The 25,193-nt window shown below is 40.4% G+C and overlaps 1 protein-coding gene across 8 annotated transcripts in view; it reads right to left on the reverse strand.

Moving 5' to 3' along the window:
* nisch (nischarin) overlaps window positions 1-24,910 on the reverse strand; it is a 32,676-nt gene extending 7,766 nt beyond the window's left edge. Inside the window, exons 1-21 of one of the 8 annotated variants that reach the window (XM_046380526.1) lie at window positions 24,637-24,908; window positions 23,839-23,922; window positions 22,267-22,449; window positions 20,476-20,524; window positions 19,386-19,549; window positions 19,195-19,290; window positions 17,786-17,881; window positions 17,533-17,685; window positions 16,948-17,016; window positions 15,964-16,149; window positions 15,221-15,349; window positions 14,774-14,887; window positions 10,771-10,966; window positions 8,584-8,693; window positions 7,110-7,198; window positions 6,464-6,742; window positions 5,612-5,901; window positions 1,541-1,752; window positions 643-1,094; window positions 271-431; window positions 66-129 (exon numbers count right to left, since the gene is read on the reverse strand). In XM_046380526.1, coding sequence (XP_046236482.1) covers window positions 66-129; window positions 271-431; window positions 643-1,094; window positions 1,541-1,752; window positions 5,612-5,901; window positions 6,464-6,742; window positions 7,110-7,198; window positions 8,584-8,693; window positions 10,771-10,966; window positions 14,774-14,887; window positions 15,221-15,349; window positions 15,964-16,149; window positions 16,948-17,016; window positions 17,533-17,685; window positions 17,786-17,881; window positions 19,195-19,290; window positions 19,386-19,549; window positions 20,476-20,524; window positions 22,267-22,449; window positions 23,839-23,922; window positions 24,637-24,717 — 3,257 coding nt within the window. In that variant the 5' untranslated portion in view covers window positions 24,718-24,908. Of the gene's footprint in view, window positions 1-27; window positions 130-270; window positions 432-642; window positions 1,095-1,540; window positions 1,753-5,611; window positions 5,902-6,463; window positions 6,743-7,109; window positions 7,199-7,652; window positions 7,700-8,583; window positions 8,697-10,762; window positions 10,967-14,773; window positions 14,888-15,220; window positions 15,350-15,963; window positions 16,150-16,947; window positions 17,017-17,532; window positions 17,686-17,785; window positions 17,882-19,194; window positions 19,291-19,385; window positions 19,550-20,475; window positions 20,525-22,266; window positions 22,450-23,838; window positions 23,923-24,636 lie in introns of those variants that run through there. The other 7 variants (XM_046380536.1, XM_046380515.1, XM_046380553.1 and 4 more) reach the window with 7 other exon arrangements.
* Window positions 24,911-25,193: the final 283 nt, after the last annotated feature.

A 25,193-nucleotide genomic window follows, 5' to 3' on the forward strand; every position in this document is an offset into this window, starting at 1 on the left:
ATACTGCTGTTATGTAAAGAGAAAGTAACCTCTGTTGGACCAAAATAAGAGCTTCAGAAGACTACCTGCTGCCATGGTGCATTTTCCTGGTACTGCTACAACAGCACTGGTGTCTGGATCTGTGATGGCCTGAGAACACAACAACAAGGAGATGGCAAACAAACTGAACAAAACCAGTATGGGTCAAATTAAATGAAACCATCAGCTGAAATAAAGCCTGAGGGAAACTCTTTCTTGGCCTGAGTGCTCGAGAAGGTAGTCAGTCTTCACCTTCACCTTGATGTGGACAGGGCAGGGCAACCATCTTCAGCCCCTCCAGAGAGGCTCTCTGCTGACTCAGCTCCAAGAGGAAGGAGCTCCTGTCCTGGGCCAGAGGGAAGAGCAGCAGCAGCCTCTGGCCACAAAGCAGTAGCTCCAAACTGTGACTTCTCCTGCACACAACGTGATGGTTAAAATACACATGTTGACAATAATTAAGAGCAAGGATAATAACAGAGCAATATTAACTTTTTTAAATCATTTTTAAGATGACACAAGTATTTTTTTACACACAAAACATAAAAAATGACGTATGTAGCTGCATATTAGAGTGCATCTGTAATGATCGGCAAAAACAGCATCCATTCATCAAAGCTTCTGTACCTGCAGTGGTGTTTTGGGTCAGGACAGGAGGCGTTACTGCTCGTCTTCTCAACTTGAGAAGCTCTCTCTGAGGGGTGAAGCACCACAGAGCCGAGGGGCACACGGACCAGCCTGCACCAGGAGGAGGAGGAGGAGGAGGAGTGAAGAAGGTCAGCGCTCTTCTTCTCTTGTTTTGCCAGCTCTTTGAAGTCTATTTTCAACACCCAGAGGTGCCTGTGTGTGAGAAAGAGGAGGGAAGGGAGGCTGGGGTTCTCTCGTTTTGGCAAGATGTCTGACAGGAGGGGGTGGACGTCTGGGGAAGAGGAGGAGGAGGAGGTGAGGGAAGGGAGGAGATGGACAGGGTAGCCTCCCTTGGCTCCCTGACTCTCCTCCAGTTCCCAGGAGTTGATGAGTGAGCTGGGGAAGAGCTGAGGAGGGCTGGGGGGCTCTGTGTCAGTCTGAGACCCTGCTGCCTAGAAAAACAAAAGGGGAAGATTTTAATTTCCAGGTGCCGACAAAGTAAAAGACAGTCTTCACCCTGATTCATACTTCATGAATAGCCACACATAACACCTGTTTTCTTTGCTGTTTATGCGTTTCTCTCATTTAAACAACATGCACTTGTTTCTAAGTGATTGATTGACCCAATTACATATTGAACTGTGGCGAGTGATCTGTTCAGTAAGATGGGTCTTACTAATTTTATCAATGTCCTGTCCTTAATTATGAGATGAAATGTTGTTTGCGAATTAAATTTCACTTTTGGAAAAACATCTAATATTTAAAACAGTACTTGATTCAACACCTAAGATGATGCAAATATTTACCAATGTATTCAAAACTGAAAAATCAATAGAAAATTCAACCAAAACTGCCCTTTTATCTTTGGCACTTCAAATGATTCGTGCTGCTTCCTAACCTGGATCAGCAAACGCAGCTCGGTCCTGGTCTGCCTGAGCTCCTCCACGCTGGAGAAGATGTACCACCGAGTTGAACTGCTTTGGAGACCAAGGGCTAGGCAGGAGTCAGGGAGCTCGCCTTGGGAGGAGAACAGGAGCTGGGAGTATGGCACCAGGAGACCCACTTGTAGGCTTGACAGCACCTTCTCGACAGGAGGACTCTGCTTCCAGTCTGAGAACAGGAGAACAGATCGCTATTAAGATTTCAGCATGAGGCAAAATCATTTGTGCAATACAAGTCCACCACACATCACATAACTCTGCGACTGACAATTTGTGGAATTTATTTATTGTTGAATTTATAAAAAGCCCAAGTTGCCGTCCATCCATCCATTTTCTATACCACTTTATCTGTCAGGGTCACTGGGGAGCTGGAGCCTATCCCAGCTGACAACTGGCAAGAGGCAGGCTGTACCCTGGACTGGTCGCCAGTCACCCACAGGGCTGACACACAAAGGGAGACAATCACACACGCTCACACACTCACACCTAGGGGCAATGTAGAGTAGCCAGGTAACCTACTGTACATGTGTTTGGGAAGCTGGAGTAACCAGACGTTTTGGTAATTTATAGTTTAGTATAGTTTATACTCATCATCCTTTCATACATTCTACCACAACTTCATCTTGTTGTTTCCCAGAAGCAAGCCCAAGTGTCTCACTGAGAGAAAGGTATGCATATTACAGCTACAGAAACAGAATAACAAGTACGCATATATCAACAAGCCACTGTATTTTTTTTCTCCCCATCCCCTTTTTGGTCAAGTCATGTTACACTTATTTGGAAGGTGGTCCTCAGAAAATTTTAAGCAATCAGAAGTGGGAAAACGCATCCATAAGTCACAGCAGGTTGAGAACCCCTGGTTTAGGAGATGCACCAGAAAGTCTGTGTGCGTAAACTTCCACACAGACAGCAACCTTTTAGCAACACCAAAATGCCAACTTTTTCTTACATGGCTATTGGTTCAAATACTTACCAGCCATTGTGGCAGAAAGCCTAGCCAGATTTACTTGCTGCACAGAGAGTCTACCTGCATTTGGTTTATGGTGGGTAGTAATTATAGACCCTGGTACAGAGGTATGATGTCAAAGCCTGCTCTACTGGTCAGCAGGTAAAGTCAAAATCCATAATATTTACTGTCCCCACCTATGACGAATGTTTGTTACTCACCAAAAGCTATGTTTATGTTTCCAAACATGCACTTATCCACAGAGCGTTAAGTCTAGGTGTAGGCCAAAATTATATTAAATGGTTTCTTTTAACCAAAAAAAGTATACTGTGTTAAGGTAACTTGATTTTCTTATGTCTTAACATAAGAGATTATAATATAGATTTATTCTCTCAAACTGAAACATAGCTTTGTTCTGAAGAATATGTCAGCCTAAATGAATCCACTGGGGGAGTCATATTAATACTCACATTCCTCGAGACACCAGCCAAGGAGGTGGAGTTGCAGCCATTGTTGACCCAAGCCTATCATTCAGTCTAAAGCCTAAAGTCAACCATTCATTCAAAAGCCTCAAAGCCCTGGAATTTTTAGAGTTTCTATTAAGTCTAGTCCCCAAAACAAATAAAGTAATCATTATGGGCGATTTCAATATCCATGTGGACGATGGTAATGATAGCCACTGCACAGCATTCATTGCTCTCTTAGATTCAATCGGCTTCTGTCAGTGTGTACATGAACCCACTCACAGTTTCAATCACACTCTTGACCTTGTTTTCTCATGTGACATTGAAATAGAATATTTAATAGCCTTTGAACAAAATCCTCTTTTATCTGACCATTGATTAATAACTTTATAGTACTTGACCACATACCACCAAGAAAACACTCCATACCTCTCTGAGAGTGCTGTGGCTAAATTTAAGAAAGCAGTTCTACTGTTATTTACTGCAGTATCATGTCAATACCTACTGACCTCAGCTGGTACTGATCTACCTTCAAACACTGGTGCCTTAGAAACAGCAATAGAACCAGATAATTATCTTGACTGCTTTTCTCCCATTGACCTTCATCATATTTTCATCTAAACCAACAACATGCCACTTAGACCTCACCCCAACTAAGCTGCTCAAAGTTTTACCATTACTTAGAACCTGTCTATTAGATATGATAAATCTGTCCCTGATAACAGGCTATGTACCCCAGTCCTTTAAAGTAGCTGTAGTCAAACCTTTCCTTAAAAGCACACACTCGACCCAAAAGTTTTAAGCAACTACCGACCAATATCTAATCTTCCATTTCTTTCCAAGATTCTTGAGAGAACAGTCTATCAGCTATGTGACTTTCTACATAGTAATACCTTATTTGAGGATTTTCAATGTGACTTTAAAGCTCATCATACCACAGAGACGGCATTGGTCACAGTCACAAGTGACCTTCTACTTGCATCAGACAAGGGACTTATCTCTGTCCTTGCACTGTTAGACCTTAGTGCTGCATTTGACACCATTGACCATTCTATCTTATTACACAGACTGGAACACCTAATTGGCATTAAAGGAAATGCATTAAGCTGGTTTCAGTCTTATTTATCAGATCGATCTCAGTTTCTTCATGTTAATGATGCATCATCCATACTCACAAAAGTTAGTCACAGATTTCTGCAAGGTTCTGTGAGAGGGCCAATACTATTCACCCTTTATATGCTCCCCATCGGTGATATTATTAGGAAACACAACATTGTTATGGAGATGACACACAATTATACTTGTCAATGAAACCAGACAAAACAAATCAGCTAGCCAAATTTCAGGTATGTCCTAAAGACATAAAAACCTGGACGACTCTCCAGCTAATCCAGAATGCTGCTGCATGATTACTCACAAGAACCAGCATGAGAGATCATATTTGTACTGGCTTCTCAACATTGGCTGCCTGTAAAATCCAGGATAGAGTTTAAAATTCTTCTCTTCACATATAAAGCCCTGAACAGCAAGGTACCATGATGTCTTAAAGAGTTGATAGTACCTTATTATCCCACCAGAGCTTTACGATCCCAAGATGCAGGGCTACTTGTGGTTTCCAGAGTCTTCAGAAGTACATCATGAACCAGAGCCTTTAGTTATCAAGCTCCTCTACTATGGAACCATCTTCCGGTTTCGGTCCTGGAGGCGGACATCCTCTCTATATTTAAGAGTAGACTAAAAACTTTCCTCTTTGATAAAGCTTATAGTTAGGGCTGGCCTAGGCCGGCCCCTAGTTATGCTGCTATAGGCTTAGACTACCGGGGGCCCTCCCATGATGCACTGAGCTCTTTCTTCCTCTCCCTCTCCTTCTGCACACATTCATGTCCCATTAATGCATGTTACTAACTCAACTTCTTCCCTGGAGTCCTTGTGCTTTCTCGTCTCACAGGTTCCCATGGATCGTGGTTGGACCTCCTACTGCGGTCCTGCTTGAAACCTACTGTGATTACTACTGTTTAGTCATAATGTATTTTAATTTTCTTACTACTCTGTACAGCTACTACCATTATTATTGTTACTATTTTTGTTATCAAAATCACCATAGTACCTTCTGTATACTTCACTGTCATTATCATTATCTACAGTTCCAATACTTCTGGTTTTATTACTGCTGCTATGCATCTCTGTTTGTGTGCCCCGTCTCTCACACCCCAACCCCTCTCCCTCTCTCTCTTTCTCCCTCTCTCTCTTTCTCTCTCTCTCTCAACCCAACTGGTCAAGACCCATCTAGAGCTGGGGTCTGCTCTGAGGTTTCTGCCTTCTAAAAGTAATTTCTCTCAATCATAACTTATGAGCCACTAGAAGTACATGATGGTGTGTCTGTATTTTCTTGTTTTCTTGGTACTTTACTGTGTTAAGACATTTCCGGCCATCAGCCTTGAAGCAGCACTATGTAACCCTCAGCCAATAACAGCACAAGATCGCGGCTCTCCAACACCATAGCAACCAGTTTACATCTCCATTTGTTATGCTGCAGGTCTGTGTCTCTTACACATGCACAGAGCAGAGAGCCAAATCATGCACAGTATGCCCTCAACTGCGTCGAACTGGGTATGTACCTGTGTCCTGATTGGTCCATGTGAAATCACGTGATAGGTACATCAGGCCAAACATCCGGTCCATCAGCACCAGACACGCTTCCTTCTGCTCCACCTCCTCCTTCACCTGAAGGCAGTAGCACCACAGAACTCTGCTGACCACCACCTCCTTCTCCTCTTCACACAGCTCCCCCTGTTCACCACTGGGCTCCTCTACAGGAGGAACAGCCAGCAAAGTAAAGGAAGAGCAGACCGAATCCTCAACGGAGTCATCCAGACCCATCTCAAAGTATCCGTCCCTGGATCCTGGACTGGAATAAGAAGTTATTTAGTTAGTATGCTATAAAAATCGTGCCCAGGTACCCTGGAAAGATTTGGTCTCCTGATTTAGATACCATAGATGTAGTAGGTTGTAATAAGAGTGGCATATAACAAAATAGGCAAAATACCACAAGTAGTCGGTATTTGGAAGGATTACATTTCATTGCTTAGCTTAAATGTGCAGAGGGAATGAAGCCTCAGTGTGCAGTGTAAACTCATCTACTGGCCTATGCTATTTCCTGCAGATACAAGCTGATGAAGTTTAACAGGCTGGCTATGAAATGGTTCTTTGCATTTACAAAACACACAAATAAAGAAACCCTGTGAGTGAATAAAGAGTGAAAGAATGCTTTGTTGCCTTTTCATCTCATTTACAAAGTTGCTGTTCAGCAACAACAACAATATAAACAAATCTCAGAAACTGTTGTAAATCCACCAAATAAGTGTGAATTTTAGGAGATCCCATGAAGCACCGGGAATCGCAAAAAAGCAAAAAGCAAACACCTCTAGAAATCCAAGAGACATGTAGGAGAAGGTCGCTGGTTAAATCACCTGGGACTTCCCACCTCAGTGCCCTCCACAGGGGACTGAACCTCTCGGAATTCCAATATCTTCTCTTCCTCCCTCTCCTCCTCTTTCTCATCCTCTTCCTGTGTCTTTCCCATCTGCTCCTTCAGGGTGGAGATGAGAAGATGGGAGAGTTGAATAATGAAGTCTTTGTTTAAGGAGGAGAGGGAAAGCAGGTGAGCAGGAAGTAAAGGACACCAGGCTGTACTGCAGGAGAAGCAAGTGATTTCAACTAGTCTGGAGGAGGAAGTGGAGCAGACACAGCTGGAGGAGGGAGGGAGGGAGGGAGAGGGGGAGAGAGAAAGAGAGAGAGAGAGTTTTTGTTAATTGTCAGCAACAAAAAACGTCAATTAAACTGACAGAAAATATAGAACATGAGATAAGACATACTATAAAAGTCACAATACTCAACACATGGAAACTAAATGTTTCCAGCACAGATTTTTTTGCATTAAAAGCCCTCCAGAGGCTTAAAAAGATTTGTTTTACTGGCAGGTTATAACAGCAATCACAAAAAATAAATCCTTTAAAATAAAGGCAAATGAATACTTACTTAGAGTAGTTCTTAATTTCTATTCTTACATACATTAATAACTAATAATATATATTAGCACTGTTATTTAATACTGACCATTGAGAAATAGTTGGAGTGAGAGCAGTATTACTTGTGGAAGCTCTGTAGTGTGTGTGTTCAGACAGACTGATAACAGGTTGTTGCACCTGCAGAAAAACACATGTAGGAACGTTAGAACCCAAAGACATAAACAAATATCCAAACAACTACTTTTCTTAGCTATGTTCTGAGCTAACTTCCTAACAACGGCTATGAAAATACACTTTAGCAAGTTATGTTGACCATCTTATAATGTTACTGGTAAGTGAGTAACTTTATTTATATAGCAACTTTCAAGAGACATACAATCATGGAAAATATTATTAGACCACCCTTGTTTTCTTCAACTTCTTGTTCATTTTAATGTCTGGTAAAACTAAAAGTATATTACCTGAAGAATACAATGAACATGACAAAAAATGCAGCTGATTCCATAATACTTTGTGTCCTATTTGACATGCTTAAGCTTAATTGTATTCCCAGGGTATATAAGAGGCAATTTCATGTCATAAGCAACACTGCACATGCAAAGGCCTAGAGTGGTAGAGTGGTTTTGCTTACATTCAAGCTGTAGCACAATTCAGAAGTTGTCAGCTCTCACACAATGCCTAAAACAAAAGAATTATGTGAAGCCATCTTGGCACTGCTGGAAATTGACATGAGTGAGAGACAGGCAGCCAAAAAATTAAAGATCTCCAAGACAGCCGTTCATTACACCAAGAAAAAGCAATGGTTATGCAATCAAGTACTAACTCCTGTGTGTATCATGTGACTAACAGACAGAAAAGAAAACATGGAATGCCTAAAAGCACTGTTTTTGGCAGCACAACGCCATAGCTATTGTATGAACTTAAGTAATTTTGGTTATTATCAAGAAAACCATGGAAAATGGCTAGACAGCTCTTAAATTAAACTCTTATGAGCTATTTTTGTTGTTATCATATTTGTCCAAACAAATGTAACTTTAGTTGTACCACGCATTAAAATGAACAAGAAACTGAAGAAAACAAGGGTGGTCTAGTAATTTTTTTCTGTGACTGTACATGTAGACATATAGCACAATAAAAGCAGAAACAGAAAAAGTTTAAACAAATGGGTCTTGGGCTGCTTTTAATGGAGTCCGCAGTGTCCACAAACCTCAAGTCCAAAACAAGATTATTCCAAAGTTGAGAAGCCTTAACCTCACAAGAAGAGTGTCCTTTAGTTTTAAGTTTAGATCAAGGAACAACTGGCAAATCCTGATTCAATGACATAAGGTATCCAGTACCAAAAGGGAGTGTTCATTAAACAACTGCATCAGTTAATCAACACTACAACGCACAACATAATTAAAATGGAAAATAAAACTCTGTCCCACAAAAGTGGTGAAGAAGCCAGGAGAAGTCCCTCAACAGTCCATACACCACTCAGTCCAATCAAATTGCCTTTCTCTTGTGTGTCATAATGGTATCAAGACTTCTCCCCTCCCTGGTGTTTTAGGTGTGTGTCTGACCTGGGTGGGGTCAGCAGACAGTGTATTGGTATTAAAGCTTGCAGGGGGAGGTGCAGTGTCCACAGGAGGGAGGACACTGAGGGGAACAGTAGCTTCTTCTCTGCTCATCACTTCTGAAACAGGAAATCAAACAGATGAGTAGCGCTGGTGGTGAAGAGCAAAGTTTAACTGAGGTGACTCAAGTGATAATGTCATTATTTGTGGATGATTGTGTCATTTTGTGCCACAATCTCACACCTTTAAATATGGATATTTCTGAGCAGAAAAAGTGTTCTCATACTTTTAACTAAATTAAACTGAACTGTGTTCTGAACATGCTGCACTGATTTGATAACGCCAGCATGCCAGCTTTTCCTTTCTCAGAAGCTTCAAACTGCTGGGGGTCTGGGACAACATCACAGGCTTGAAGAAAGTAATTATTTAAAGAAAATAATTGACATCAGATAAACCAGTTCTGAAACTAATAGTTAGTTGCAACTCTACACAAGAGCTTTAATAATCATTTACAACCTCAACTGTTCTAAGCTCCAGTTGAAGACACATTCATGCATACTTGGCCCTTGAAATATTGACCAAATATTGACAATGAAAATATACAAATGTTCAATTTCATTAAAAAAAAAAAAAGAATATATATGAGTGCCAAATGCCAGTCAAAACCTGATTCACTAGACAGGTAAAAACATAGTGACGTGCATTTTGTTGTTACTGCTCAGTAACAACTGTTGTTACAGCTTAGATTCAGATGTAGTAATTATCAATTCATTGTTCATTTAAGAACTTTTACACCTCTCAAACATGCGTAAAAACATTTTTGTGTCTGTATTACAGGTGCCATATAGAGCTAGGCTGTTCTAATACTTGTTTGATGCGTCTAATGGTGCGTTCCCACAGAAAGCAAAGCAAATTCTCTGTGTGGGGAGACTGCAAGCTGAATATATTTAAAATCAGGGCTATGCTGAGTGTTGTGTGGTGAGCACCAAGTGGAGCAGAGGGACTCAGCCACTGCTCAGCTGCTGAGCGCCAGCAAGCTGTTGAGGAGAAAGATGGACCTTCTGGAGGAATCCTCACCCACATGCAGATCAGATTCTGCTCCTATCTGGAGCCGATCACCAGTGAGAGTAGAGCTCAAAGTTTACTTTTAAACTTTAACAAATTAAAAAGTGGATTTATCTTCACTTATCAACTGGTCTGCAAAAGAAAGTCATGGATGTGCCTACAGTAATGGTGACTGCTGATTAGAGAGGGAATGTGCTTCACTGCATGAATGCACAGAGAGGATGGGGGAAAACAAGACAGACCACAGGAGTCTTCGTTGAGTGCTGAGTTCAATCAGAAGCTGGACTAACATCAAATACACAGACAATCTCATCTGCGGTTGCTTGTTATCTTAAGATGAATGTACAGTAAAATATTCTCCAGTATTGAGGCAAAGAAAAAAAAAACATTTGGGGCATGCTTTGGGCACTAAACCAGCTGCTTCCCAAAGACAATGACCAGGTAAGGATTTTTTTTTCAGTTCACACAGTGAAAATTCACTTATCCCTCTGTAGGAACACACCATAGGAATCACTGAGGCTGGAAGCACCTGTGTGATGAATAAATGTCAACTCAGTGAACATTTATGTTGAAAGGCAGAGTATGAACTCATGAACAACTGAAGCAACAGGTAACTTATCAATATTATACACAGTGAAAATAGATGTTTTCCTCTCAGTGTGAGAAGAAAGCAAAGGATCTAAATCAAGAAAAATAAAGCAGAGGAGATCTTAAACATGTCTTAGAAGCAAAAAGAAACTGAATACTCCTTAAAATACTGTATTAAAGCATGACTTTCACTAAATTATTAGCTGTCGAGCAGGTTTACAAGGAGCACATAGCAGTTTAGCAATTAAAATATTTAACTAATATATAACTTATTTGAAGTTTGCTGTTTTTTTGTTTTATATAACTCTGAGCTAAACATTTGGACAATTAGGCAGACATTTTACTGAACACACAACTGGCAGTTGATAATGTAGATAATCACTTCCTACAAGCCCTACCATGAGCAGTCAGCTGGTGCGTTCGAGAGCTGCTAAAGAGCAGAGAAATATATTTGTCTGTCTGGCCAATGCTTTTCAGCCAAAATACAAACCAGTGCCCCACCCCCTCCCACCCTGCACAGCCTGATACATACATGATTACCTTGGCTGGGGCAGGCAGCCTGCTGGGCCGGGCAAGAAGAGGAAGAGGAAGAGGAAGAAGAAGAAGAAGAAGAGGTGGAGGTGACAGCTGGAGGAGCAACAGCAGAGGAGGAGCAGCAGGAGGATGAGGGGGAGGGGGGGATGGAGGAGGAGAGGTGAGGAGGTGCAGCAGCAGACAACCTGGTCTCCTCACTGATCTGACGAGAGGACAGAGAGGAGGAAGCCTTCAGAGAGCAGCAGTCACCAATCATCAAGCTGATCACATCCTAAAACCTGCAACCAGCAGCTGGAAGCAACAGTCAGCTGGGGTTTTTTAAGACAACCTTTTTTTGTGTGTACAAGCACTCCCATTTGAGTATTTGCTAATACACAGAACTGATGTGAATAACCAATTAATATGTAAAACAGAGATCATTTAAGTATTTGTCCAAGGGCCGGAATTTTTTGAAGCACAAAGCCTCAGGGGCGGACTTTCCAAATAAAAAAAAAAAAAAAGAAAGAAAAAAAAATCTATTGTCATTTATATGAACAGACTATAATGATAATTATACATTTAACACGACAATGTTTTCAGACCTCCAGCAAGGAAACAAGAATAAAGGCAAGTGATGCTTCCTGTGTCAGGTAGACAATCTTAGTAAGTGTCCAACTGCATAGTTTTAGTGTAGTACAACTAGTGCTCTGCTGAGCCAGACTGAAGCATGTAGTATGTGCTGCTTCACCAGGTCTGCATGTCTTTTAGCAGTCTTGACAATTTAGTATAATTTGTATGGTTACAGTTTTGCATAGTTTTTCAACATTTATCCCAAAATGTCTCATATAAAATCAAAGTCTAACATATTCAGTTATAATCCTCTGCTGAGCCTGTTTCTGTTACAAAATGAAGGTGGGTCTCTAAATATATATCTCTAAAACAGTGTACTGTGTACTGATGCATTTGAATAAATAAATAAAAACACAGCTTTTTTTTTTTGTCCCGATAGCTTGGTTCCAAATTTCTGAATGACCACCTACATTTCTGATTTGTCAGTCAAAGTTTTGTTGGCAGACAAAGAGTGGGACAGCATCTTCCTATGGTGACACTCCTCTTACTTGAACAAACGGCTGGCTGATATATCAACAAATGGAAACACCATGTAAATATTTAACTGTGTAAACATAGTTTGGTTTAGAATATATTTTGCGATAAAAGAATGTATAAAACAGCGCCAAAGCTAAAAGTAAACATTTTACATATAATACAGATTATTAGTTGCTTTCCTGCCTGTACAACATCCACTGCACGTCTGCCCGTCCTGGGTGAGGGATCCCTCCTCTGTTGCTCACCCTGAGGTTTCTCCCATTACTTTCCTGTTAAAGGTTTTTCTGGGAGTTTTTCCTTAGTCGATGTGAGGGTCAAAGGGCAGAGGATGTTGCTGATGTTATGTTAAGCCCTTTGAGACAAACTGCTTGTCAAAATGGGCTATACAAATAAAGCTGTCTTGTCTATTTTGCCATGTAACTTATTCAAATAATGGTGGCACGTTTTAGAGACTATGTTGATAACCAAAACATTTCCATGTCTTGTTACTGTTTCTGTCAATAACTCCAGAGCTTAAGAGGGACAGAAGGTTACTGCAAACAGTGGCCAAAGATGTCATATTTCTGCAAGTTTGTGTTCTGCTTGTTCAACAGGTGTTTGATAAGTTGATCATACTGTCTCCCCTTGGATATATTTTGTTGATTCCAGCAAAACACATCCTAAAACCTTTTCAAAATGTCCACTGTGTGCTCCATTCTAAGCTGCTGTCTGTGTGTGAGCATAGCCCTGCCACAGGTCCATTTCTGTAAAAGCTGGACACCCAAACAGAAAGTAATGTAAATTACGCTTGACAACAAGCATGAATGTTACACATGGGGCCAGCCTCACACACCTAACCATGCCTGTTTTAATGCTCACGTTTCTCCGGTTTATTGGCTGTATTTGCATTACATCTTAACTCTGCTGCTGCTCTGCACACTGTCTCCTGTCTAAAAAGGCCAGTGTGTCTATTTATTGGTGGCCAGCTGTAGCTGCTGATCTGCAGGTTCTGAGGGCAACAAACACTGAGAGTAGATCATTACACTCATGCACTGAACAAACCAGACTGACAGTGTGTGTTGAAAGCTGGTCAATCTTCAGGCTTTAGAGTCAACTTGATAGTCACATGTAATTGGTGGATTTTGTATTTCGGTGATTTCTGATTGGACTATCATCAGGTTAGAAATCAGTGACGTGCGGTGAGGTTCATGGCTGGTGAGGCACTGACTTCATCACAATCATATTTACAAACATGTGAACCCTACAGAGTAGCTTATTCACCATTTGATTGACAGCAACCCTTACTGGGTTATGTTTAAAAGCTCATATGAGCAATCTGAAGCAAACCCTTTAGCTCCAGGGTTGGTCTTCCTTTAATTATTACTTCCTGCTTCGATTGAAAATCCAGTTTAGAAAACTGCTTGAGTTTAGATATGTAATCCTCCATTTTGAAAGTAAGGCCAAACAAGTGGAAAAAAATAAATGGACGGCTGCACTTGACTTGCTAACTCTAGATTGTAGCTTGCTGTCACTTATTCTGCAGTCGAGGAGTCGCAAGAAGAATCCCTGGGATCACGAGTGCCCCCTACCATGAGGCAGGAGAACTGCATGCCTCCCCTAGTGCCTTTTCACCGCCGTTTTATGATTGCTCTGTACAAGAAACATATTACAGACATACAGTTGTTGACAAAAAACACTGTACATTATATACGTCAGCTAAACTATGGAAATTTAGTTCGTATAGCAAAAGCATTTGAACATTTTAGTAGCGACATACAGAGACAGCAATACGGTCTCACTGCCTAGCATGCCAGCACAGTTAGCCATTGTCATTGTCATTGCGCAATCCATGGTCTCCGCACGTCTCTTCTCAGTATTTGAACGGTAAATGTGACAATTCAGCGATTTTTAATAAAAAAAAGAACTAAAACTGGTGAAGTTAAATGGAAAATAACTTTAGAGTACAGATCACTAGATAAATACAAGCATTTAATTTTTTTCTTTCCGTGATGACAGGTGAGGCACGGCCTCTCCTGCCTCCCCCGACCGCACGTCACTGTTAGAATTATAAACCCACTACAGCAGGTTTCAGAGTGAATTCTCTTGAAAGCAGTGATTATATAGTGCAACTGACAAAGACGTAATATTGAACATTAGTCTGAGGACACTCATGATTAATTAAGAAACAAAACACAACCCCTTTGCACCTTGTGCCTTACTTTGCACCCAGATTATACGCCATTTAACTGAGAGCTTTGGTTTTTTGTTTTTGTTTTTTTTTTTTTTACACACCCAAAATGCCTTTGCACAATGCATTTTAAACCATGCACAGTAGATTAAACAGTCCCCAAATTCTCAGGACACAAATCGGTGCAAATCGGTTTCCTCTGATTTTTTTTTTTTTTTTTTTTTTTAAGTTACTTTATTATTCCCAAACTGGGAAATTACTTCTCTGCATTTAACCCATCATTGATTGAAACACATACACATGCAACATGCAACATGCAACATGCAACATGCAACATGCAACATGCAGGGGAGCATATATTGGGGGTTAAGTGCCTTGCTCAAGGGCACATCAGCTGGCTAAGGAGGGGGACATTATCACTCCACCACACTCAAATTTCTAGGCCAACCTCTAGGCCACGGCTGCCCCCAAATATCACTAATGACAAAATTAATGATATTGAGTGCTGTCAGGTAAAATCCTCTTGAGTCGATGAACACAACAGAAAACAGTCTTGGTTTAAGCTCTGCTGTCCAACAGTCCTTAAAGTGATTCATACATTTCTTATGGACACCAGATACATTTTTGAAAAACCAATGATTTGAACTCTTAAACATTTCTCCCTTGTTTAATAATCTTGAAAGTGCAAACTGTAAGCCTGGTCTCCCCACGTTTGACACCGACTCCTGCTGTAACATTCAGTGTGACGGAACATACCTTCTTGTCACTGCCGCTCATCCTATCTTTGACTTCTTTGGCTTTCTGAATGGCTTTCAGCACTTCCACTGTGTCCAGCTCCTTCTCTGTTGTCACTTTACAGTCCAGACAAACCTGACAACACACAGACAAAGGCTAAAAAAGATTGTATGTATCGCAAAGTTGTGTGAAAAAACAAACCAAACTGTAAAATCGATAGCTGAAGTAGCATAAACGGTGGTAGCAGCAATGTTGATAGACATTAATAACAAATATATTAACAAATATTATATAATATTATAATATATTAACAAATATAGTTTCTAGAGTAGTTTCTATACAAGTAGCAGTGGTGGTGCTTGATGGTGGTGTTGGCTGTTCATATGTGTGGTACTAAGAGTAACAGTACAGAAAGCGAAGTGGCAGTAGCAGTAACATTAATAGTGCCATCTAGTTTTGGAGCTGCACCTCTGCTGCACGGTCTCCAAACTGGGCCAGGACTTTGGTTCTGTAGTCTGGGATGATGCACATGGGGTTACTGGACAGATTGAGTTTCTCCAGACAGGGCAGAGAGCCGATGTTCCTGATCTCCTCCAACTGGAAACACGCACACACAAACACAGATACACACACATACACACAGAGTCCCTCATTAAATTACAGCTGGATGTTTTTCCCTCACAGTCTTAAAGGGAAACTTTGCCAGCTTCATATCATTTCTATACGCATAGTACATGTACATGCAAGTTAATTAACTTCTCGCCATCTCGCCTTCACACAGACCCCCACCATTTCTCTGTCTCGGTCTCACTCTCTCTGATCAAACTGAAAACTGGCTAGTTCTGATAAACTTTGAATTTGAACCACAACATTTCTCATCTCTAATGTTTTCAGACACATATTTTAGTGTACTCTTCAGCTGTAATACAAGGTCCTCTGTTATTGGTGTGTATTGGGGAGTCAAAATGAGGAGAAAATCAGGGGGGAAGGCTGAGGGCTTTTGTTGCTATGGTTCAATTACTCTTCAAGTCATTTCTTTTCAATAATTTACATAAATGTCCTTCTTTTTTGGTAATAGCATATTTAATAACTAGTTTTCTACGTTTTCCTTTCCTTTAATGCCAAAAATATACAGAAAATTATTTTGTGTTTTGACAGTTAAGTATATGAAGAACTCTTCCACAGCATCAGGATGCCCACAGTGTGATTACCCGAGCCAGCTGGTTGTGGCTAAGGTCCAGGTTGACCAGAGAGTAGAGCTTGGTGAGGCCACTCAGTTGGTCCAGCTGGTTGCCGGCCAGGTTCAGGGTTTTAATGTTGCCCAGACGTGTGTGAGCAGCTTCCAGGACCCGCAGGTTGTTATAGGACAGATCCACATGGACCAGATTGTACAGGTGCTGCAACCACAGGACAGTTACTTCAGTAAACCTGTTAATGAAAACTACACATCTGCAGGCGGGGTTAATTGCACCTGCGAAGACAGTTGTCTTTTGCGACAGCCGAGCACAATTTGATCATAGCTGCTTTGTTGTAACTACTTTCAATTTAAATAAATTCTGTTTAGATGCATGAACTAGACTGACAAACAAACCATACTCTCAGAGATGTTTCCCATCCTGTCTGTCATTCACATAAAATTGGAGAGAAAGACACTAGTGATGGAAAGTTAGGGGCATACAACAGATTGTTTATCACACCAAGAAAATCAAAGTAACATATGCTGGCACCTGTAAACTACATAAAATATGATGCTTAACATTTGAAAAATTAACGACAACCTAACGAGGCAGAAAGTGAGTCAGTCAAAAAGGAACTCTACAGAAATGGCAAGTACCAAAACAATTAACTGAAATCAATTGAGAGAAAATGTATTGGGATCCATTATTTAATCTTTACATCATGGATCAAGCAGAAAAAACATTTTCTTGTTCCAGTATTTCCACTATGAGGATTTGCGGCTTTTCTCTGATTTGTATCATAGCAAACTGAATGTGTTCACATTCTGGTCAGACAAATCAAGACATATGAAGATATTTTTCATCACCTTCTCACAGTCTACTGCCCCATCATATTAATCAGCTGTGAAAATAATATATAGTTGTTTTCTTTTTTTGCAACCTCACAAATAATAGCAACAGGGACATGAAGAGATGACTGCCCTCACCTGACACGGTGCTCATCACACTGTCACATACCTGCAGGTTTTCCACTGTGGACAGCTGGTTGTAGCTCAGATCCAGAAACTCCACCTTCGGAATCAGTTTCTGAAACAAAGAAAAAACTTAGTGTTGGCTGTGTAAGCTAAACTTGACTTTATTAACATGTTCAGCTTTGAGTTTTAGGCCTGCGTATAGACAGAGTGGGTGATATAAAGCACATGACCTCCTAACAGCTAGCAACAATCAGCATGTGTGTTTTTCTTTCTATTAAACACACACAGGAAAATATAAGATATTAAAGAGCTATTAAGTTTTTGCTGATGTGGTTTATTCAATTTTTCAAATTATTGCAGCAAATGTTACAAATATGATTAATCTAGTATCATTATTTAAACATTTTCCAGAATTATTTTTATGCAGCTTTTCTGGGATTTTCATGACCACCAAAGTGATACAAACCATTCCAAGATATCACCAAAATCACCAAGGAAATCACCCTTGTCTTGGATTTTTTTTGGTCAACGAAGGAGGCGGGTTGAAACAGATCAAATACGCGTCATGAGAAAACTGACTTATCGAATGAAGCTGACACTTTGCTTAGGTTTGCTGGGTGTATCTCACCACTGAGTTGTCGATGGTGCTAATGCAGTTGTGGCTCATGTCCAAGGTGGTGAGGTTTGTCCACACAGGAATGACAGCCGTGACAGGACAGCCAGACTCCGCCCCTTCAGCCTCCCACTGTGAGAACTCGCTTGCCTCTGGGACCAGGATCGACTGGAGGATGCCAGAACAATCACATTCATTAGAGCACAACATACAAGTCACGCGTGTAGTACACATTATACTACAAAACAGCATTCAGTCCTAACTATACCATCATAGTTTCCGTGGAGCGGTGGATACTCAGAGTTGCCAGACTCGACCTCAGAGATGACAGGCCTTGAATCTGCTGAGAGCGGCATTCACTGATCTAAGACAGAGGGAGAGAGACTGAAGTTATTCACCAAATTTTGGCAGGTTTTACGTGAATTTTTGAAATTTCTAAATAAAGTCCCTATCGATACTGTAGTGGGAATATACTAAAGAGAGTATGACATGATTCCATGTCAAACCAGGCACTAATGCCTCATATACACCATTACACTGCTGCTGATCACCTGTGCTAGCAGCTGTATCACTGTAATGATATCTAGTCTTCTTGGTTCGTATTTTTACTGTGCCGTTAGAGAGAGGAGTGACTTGTAACCAGGGTCTGCGGGCAGACTCACACCGGGAACACTGAGGACGTTATTTTAGTTAACACAATTCACACAATGGACTAAAATGATCAAGAGAAAGCGAGACACAATAGTAGATCAGAATATTTCACTGATCCCTGATGGAAATGGAGTGACCTCCAACTCTCCCATCCATAAATTTTGCTTGTGTTAAAGATATTTAACTCGAGTGTAGATGGTGGGCTGCTATATTAACTTTTCACTTTTCACCAAATATGGCACACAGTTAAAATAATCCTGAGAGGCTATTTAAGGCTATCAATTGAGTTGTTTATTGATAAAAAAGCTTTGTTATTTAATTTTTTGTAGAAAATGTTCTATAAAGCATAAAGAGGCTGCTGCGTGACAGTTGTGTGGCTATTTTTTTTCCGCCACTTCTGATTTAAATTTGTCATGCAGAATTTCCGGCCTTTCCCATGTCCTGCCAGTTTAAGAAAAGGGTTGGGCCTGAACTCTCCTTCATGGCCACAGGCCTCTTGTGCATGTTTCCTTTTCTGCCGTGATACGATGTAGCTCAGCAGAAAGAATACAGTTTCTACTAAACTGCTCACAACATGGTCTGTGGATTATATTGAGTAACTGGGTCATGATTTCAGGAAAGAGATATCGTTGTTCATTTTTTCAAATGTATTTTTTTTTCAACTTTGAATACCACAAATGAAACCCCATCTAGTTCCATTATATCTCATGTGGCAAAGAGGAAAAGGCACACAAAATGGGAGAATTTCTTTCTTTTCTTTTTAAACCTGCACACAGCGCTGACACAGAAAACTTCCCTGAACACACACCAACACATCTGGAATAATGTTAATACCTGTTCAGCCTTGTGTTGAAAATCTGACTGCAAATCTGTTTTTATAGCTCTTACACTTTCATAACCATGAATGTAAACGTTGTTTTGTTTTAACCACGCGGCACTGAGAAAGAATCGGTACTTGAACACTTCTGACGACCTCAGTACAGACAGCAGCATTCTGAGAAGAGACGGAGAGACGCTGACAGCTACCTCCATCTGCAGCAGTGATTTGAACACAGACAGGTCAAAGGGGAGGCTGCTCTCTTGGATGTTACTGCTTCCTACTGGACCTCTGGTACCAGACATCTGACCAACAGAGACAAAAACCGATGAGAACATTCACAATCTCTGCTCCTGAAACAACACTTCGCTAAAAAACAAAGAAATTAGAGATGTGTGACCTTAAGGTATCGTAGCCTGCAGGTGAAGTCGAGGATGTGTCCCAGGTCGGTTTTGGCATCCCCGTTACAGCAGGTCGGTTTGGCCAGGCGGAGCTGCTGGGAGACGGAATAAAGCTGCAGGGGACGAAGAGTAAACACCTCGCCAGCCTGCAGCAACTGCTCACCTACAATAAACAAACGCACACGCAGCAGTGTGACAGCGCTCACCGTACAACTTTGATCGTGGCAGGTTGATTAACTTTACTGTTCGCAGGTGTTCTTTAACAGGACAACATCTGCAAACAGATGTTGACAACACTTGAAACATCCAGCAATGGTGTGGCACCATAGTAGGGTGAAGTAATAAATTTGTCACGTCAACATGTTTGTGTTGTTCATTAATGTGTGCTGTCTCTGGTTAAAACGACAGTAGATAAGGAGAGTCAGAACACTGTGGCTCATTGCAGTTTATCTGTGATGGGTGTTTTAAAAACTACAGGGAGAAAGCTTCTGCAGGCATACAAAACCACTCCACCGAAGAGCTCTTATTAACTCTCCTGTTATGTTACGGGTCAATTTGATCTGTGTTCAAGTTTGAAGATCAAGAAAAAATAGTTACAAGTATTTTTTCAAAATGAAACTTCTTCTGCTTGCCTTAATTAGAGTAATCAACATATAACATGAAAATGGTTCATCTCACATATTTGCAACCACCTCCTGCATGTTTATATAACATAGATACTGTTTGGGTCAATCTGACCCAGCAGTCTGGGGGTAAAGGGTGTCAGAAAAGTGAAACTGAACGTGGTGAAACATTAAAAAACAACGAACATGTATGTTTTTTTATGAAAAATGACTGAATTATCCTAATTGAACCATTATCTGTGAGAGGTAAGGAACACCATTACACTACATATTGACAAATGAGTTAGTAATGGAGTTTGTAACTAAATATTAACGATCCTTATTAGGATTTTTTTTTTATTTTCAGACTTCTTTTGGATAATAAAATATGCACCGGGTCAAACTGACCGGGGAACATTATTGCTGTTTCTGACAAATGAACACAACAGGAGGGTTAACTGATCAAAGGTCAGGGAAAAAAGCAAACCTTTATGGAACAACTCCTCAGCCAGCGCCGCCGTGATGCCGTTGATCTCCTGAAAGAGACGAGTTTGTGCAAATCAGGATCCACATCAAAATAACAAGCAGCTCTGGTTGTGGAAATAAATAATCTTATTTCTTCATAGCTAAGCAGACAGCTGGTCACGGTTTCAACTCTCTGCTGTCGTCGTCCTTCATTAAACGTCCTTGATTAAACGTATAACAACTTAAATGTCTGTTTGAGTCACTGTAGACGGAAAGTTATCATGTTAGCCCGGATTAGTCACGCAACATTTAAAGATCTAACACCGTTTTCATCACAGTTGCATTATGCAGTACGTATGGGTGGACTGTCTGTACTAGTTACTTCAGTACAGTCTCTGATCTATGCTCATGTCATGTTCCTGACCATTTGCACTGTTTACTTCACCTACTTGCACTATTTCCCCTCTGTACTACCTCACTTTTGGACTACCTCCAGAACCATATTTATTTTACTTCTTATTTTATTTTGTTTTACCTTATTCTATTTTATTCTACTATTATATGTTACTCTTTCTTACGTTCTATGTATGCACCAATCACTAACACAAATTCCTAGTAATGTGAAACCTCTTCATTTACAAGGCAATAAAGACAATTCTGACTCTGATTTTGATTCTGACTCTGATTCTGATTCTGACTCTGATTCTGATTAATGGCAGCATTAAAGGAGCAGTTCACCCAATGAAAAATCTACTTACTGAGCCGTTTTTTTGTTCTTATGACTGTTTTTTAAAAATGTAAAACAAGAACCCATGTACTTCAATGGTTTAGGATAACGCTACAATGTTGTTTTGCTGTGAAGCTGCAGAACTGTTTTATGCAGAAACTATGTCTGACCTTTCACTGGGTGAATATTTAGGTAAGCTGTTCCTTTAATGCAACTGAATAAAAATGAAGAAAAGACTGTAACTGTTCAAACTTGTCTGTGACAGTCATGTGTTGATCATCTCATGTCAAACAAAGATTTTTCTGTCAGCTATTTTCTCTGCAACACTGGTCTATTGTTGTACTGACATTATCATATGATCACAGTCACTGATATTACAAAACCTTAAACTGCCCCTAACACCAAACAGGAGCAGCTCTTCTCAATCTCGGAAATAATCAGAACTTTTTGGATGGAAAAAGCAAACCACTGAGATGTTGAAAAGCAGAACAAAACAAAGCTGTGACACAACTGAGGCAAATGAAAAGAAAACAGAATTTACTCCACCACAAATGTAGTTAAATGTTGTATTAATGTATCAGTTTTTTGATCAGTCAGCATAGTTGTTTGATGTATTAAATGTCTGAAAACAGTGAGCAATTACACTGACAACTTTAAGTTCCTCTTTTTTCTGTCTGACCAACAGTCCAAAACCCAAAGACTTTCAGTTTACAAAAGAGCATCAAATGGAGAAGCAGTAACCAGTGAATGGATGGCCTTTTTGCTCACTCCTTACTTTTCTGCTTTAAAAAAAAAGTGTTGGTCGCTTCATTTATTTAAGTTTTCTCAGTTTGGTGTGGAGGAACTTAACTGTCCTGCAGAGTTATGAACTCATTCCCATCCAACACCTTTGGGATAATTGAAATGCCGACAATGAGACAGATTTTATCAGCCAACATCAGTTCTGGACCTCACTGCTGCTCTTATGACTCATGTACCAGCAGGCTAAGTGCTATCAGGGGTAGTACCAGACCACTGAAGCTGTGAAACAAGTCACTGTACATGCGCAAAGACTGCAGGGTTGTTGTTGTCTTCAGGTGTACTCACGTAGAGGTGAAAGTGCAAGAAGTAGGACAACGGAGTGGGCGTGGCCTGCGGGAACTGCAGCAGCAGCGTCTGCAGGTAGAGTTCCAGTTCTTTCTGCCGCCGCTCCACCAGACTTTTCGAATTCTTCCCCAGCATCTTCTTCGGGGGAAGCAGCCGTCGGTCCACTTTCTTCTCTACGGTCAGCTGAAGGGAAGTGCACAGCAGGATAAAATACTCACTGATATCAAACTGCGATCAACATTTATTTCTAGGCGATTCTTTTTCAAATCCCAGAAAACGCAACACTCGGGGACACGAGAACTTAATTACATTCTATCACACTGGCCTAGTTTGTGTGTTTATGTGTGTATGTACAGTAGAGTAGGGCGATTTGGGGGGGTGTGTTGTATGTACAGGCTGTAGCTGTTTTTTTTAATATACATACAGTGTATATTTTTCAATTTAAAAAAATGTTATAAAAAGGGATTAAACATTTATTTATTAAGAAAAAATGTCAAACATTCTCTGGTGGTAGCTTCTCCAGTGTGAGGATAGAGGACAGGTTTTATTTTATTGTAAGCTAAATATCTTTGGGACTTATTGTTGGCCAGACAAAACAACACATTTGAACATGTCACGTTGTAATGGACATTTTTACCACTGTTTAAACAATTTATTAGTTGACCAAAAAAATAATGAACAGATTAATTCAAACCAAAACTAGTCACTAGTTGCGAACCTAATCTGCTTTGTTCACTCCATTTATGTCCATGAGATGTGTGAACCTAATGATGGTTTCGCCACAGTCTGAAGTTCCCGCTTTCTGCTCTATTGCAGTTTTGAATTCAAACTTTTGTTCTTTGTGTAACGGGGCCACAATGTAATTTCACATTTACTTTACATTATTGCCAAACATTGTTGTAGCAGATTGCTTAACAATCAAACAAACAAAAATGAGTGGTGAAAACTAATATATCTGTGGCCAGCATATTATCTTGTAATAAATGACAAAATGTATTTATTAACTATTGCAATTTCAGGAAATAAATATGTCCGATAACACTGAGCCTTTTCTGGCAACAACTCTGGTGTGTGGGGTGTGATTCCTTTGCAAATGTGAAAGAACACCACAATATAATTATTTAATGTAAAGTCACACAGACAAGTAAATGAGTTTAACTTGTCTTAACTTGTCTTGCATTAGTTAGCAAATGCAAGACAAACACCAACGTCAGTAAAAATGATAATTTCTATGGTAATAACAAATTGTTTGCAAAAGATGTACTGACATTAGGAAAATAAAGTGGATCATCATCAAGTTAGCATTTATTGTCCTCTTCACATTTCGGCAATTGCAAGACAGACAATTGTAGTTATAAGCCCCACAATGGCATAATATGCAATATGCATTCAGTATGAATCACAGTTTCATGGAGAACCAAACTGAATTCAAAACACATTTGTCCTGCTGTTAGTCTACCTGATCAGACTAATAGAATAAATATCTGCCAAAAGCAACCATGCTTATAATACAAAGCAGACTGGATACTGATGGGATAAATGGTCACCAGCTGACCAACTCTGATCTCTTACCTTCTCATGGAGGTCATGGAAGTCACTGTAGCGGTGTTTCACAGTCCACTTGTGCTCTCCATCTGTCACCTCGATGATATAGACCTAAAACACAGACAATCAGGAGTTACAACTTGCCTGAATAAAAAACTGTGGGGACCAAAGTGGTTCCTGGGCTGTGTGAGCGATCCCTCTGTAACACCTGTTATGAAACACTTGAACCATCGCTGTGAAAGCTCCATCCACTGAGGATGGCCACGAGATGCGGCTGAGAGCTCTATTAAGGGAGTCCCAGTTCCAATGTTCCGTGTTATATCAAAGATCAGAGCCCTAGAGATGATTTTCCTAACTGAACCTGGATGAGAGCTGCTTCCATGAAAACTAGACCTGGCGAGGAAGGAGGATCAAAGTAAAGGGGCTGTGAGGCTGGTGAACAACCATGATTATACGGTCATGTCAGTCAAATCTAACAGTGCAGATCGTTGCACCATACGGACATAAAACATCATCCCTGACAGAGAAAGAAAAATATGCAGTCAGGTGTGTATTCTGTGGAGTAAACTCTGTAAACACTCCAAACATACTGAGACTTTAATTAAGCTAGCAGTTAGCAGTTAGCTTTTCATTATTGTCGGGTTCTTGTAGAAGAGTCTGAGGAGGATAAAGACTGACAGAAAAGGTATGATAACTGAACAGTTTACGTATTCACTAACAGCTGTTTCATCAACATCCGTTACTTTGACAGACCTGAATCTAAGAGAAGCACAAGCTAAGCTAACTGGCGCTAAGCTAGAGGAACATTGATAGCTCATAGCTTACAGTGTAGTTTTCCACCAGCTCCGACCCGACAATGCACACTTTCCTTTCCGAAACCTCCTCTGGAAATGGGGCGGGCTCCATCTTGAGATCAGCACGGTCAAATCTTATACGTTATTAAGTTGGGGTTTTTTGTTTGTTTTTTTTCCCAAAAAAAAACCCCTTTCGATTATAACGGCTGTTGATGATATAGGTGATTCCCAGCGCTTCCTCTCCGTTAGCCGCCTCCTGACGCCATGTTTGTTGTGATGCCAAACGAAGCAGCTGACTTCTTCAAAACGCTCGAACTTTATTTACAGTTCTTCGGTGACAATTTTTGGATGTAGATGTGTATGTGTTAAAATATACCTGTTTAATGAAACACACGTGCACTGCATTAGCAATAAATCTAGGAGTCGGTCTATCCTTACAATACACAAGGCCAAATAAAAACTTAAAAGAAAAAGCGAAACGACCATCATACTTTTCGTTTTATTTTTAGCATTCACAAATACCATAACGTCACTAGCAAATTACAATTTCTATAATCAGTCTTATTGTCTTTAAGGACAAACACTTTC

Source organism: Scatophagus argus, chromosome 3, assembly GCF_020382885.2.
Source record: "Scatophagus argus isolate fScaArg1 chromosome 3, fScaArg1.pri, whole genome shotgun sequence".
NCBI lineage: Eukaryota > Metazoa > Chordata > Actinopteri > Scatophagidae > Scatophagus > Scatophagus argus.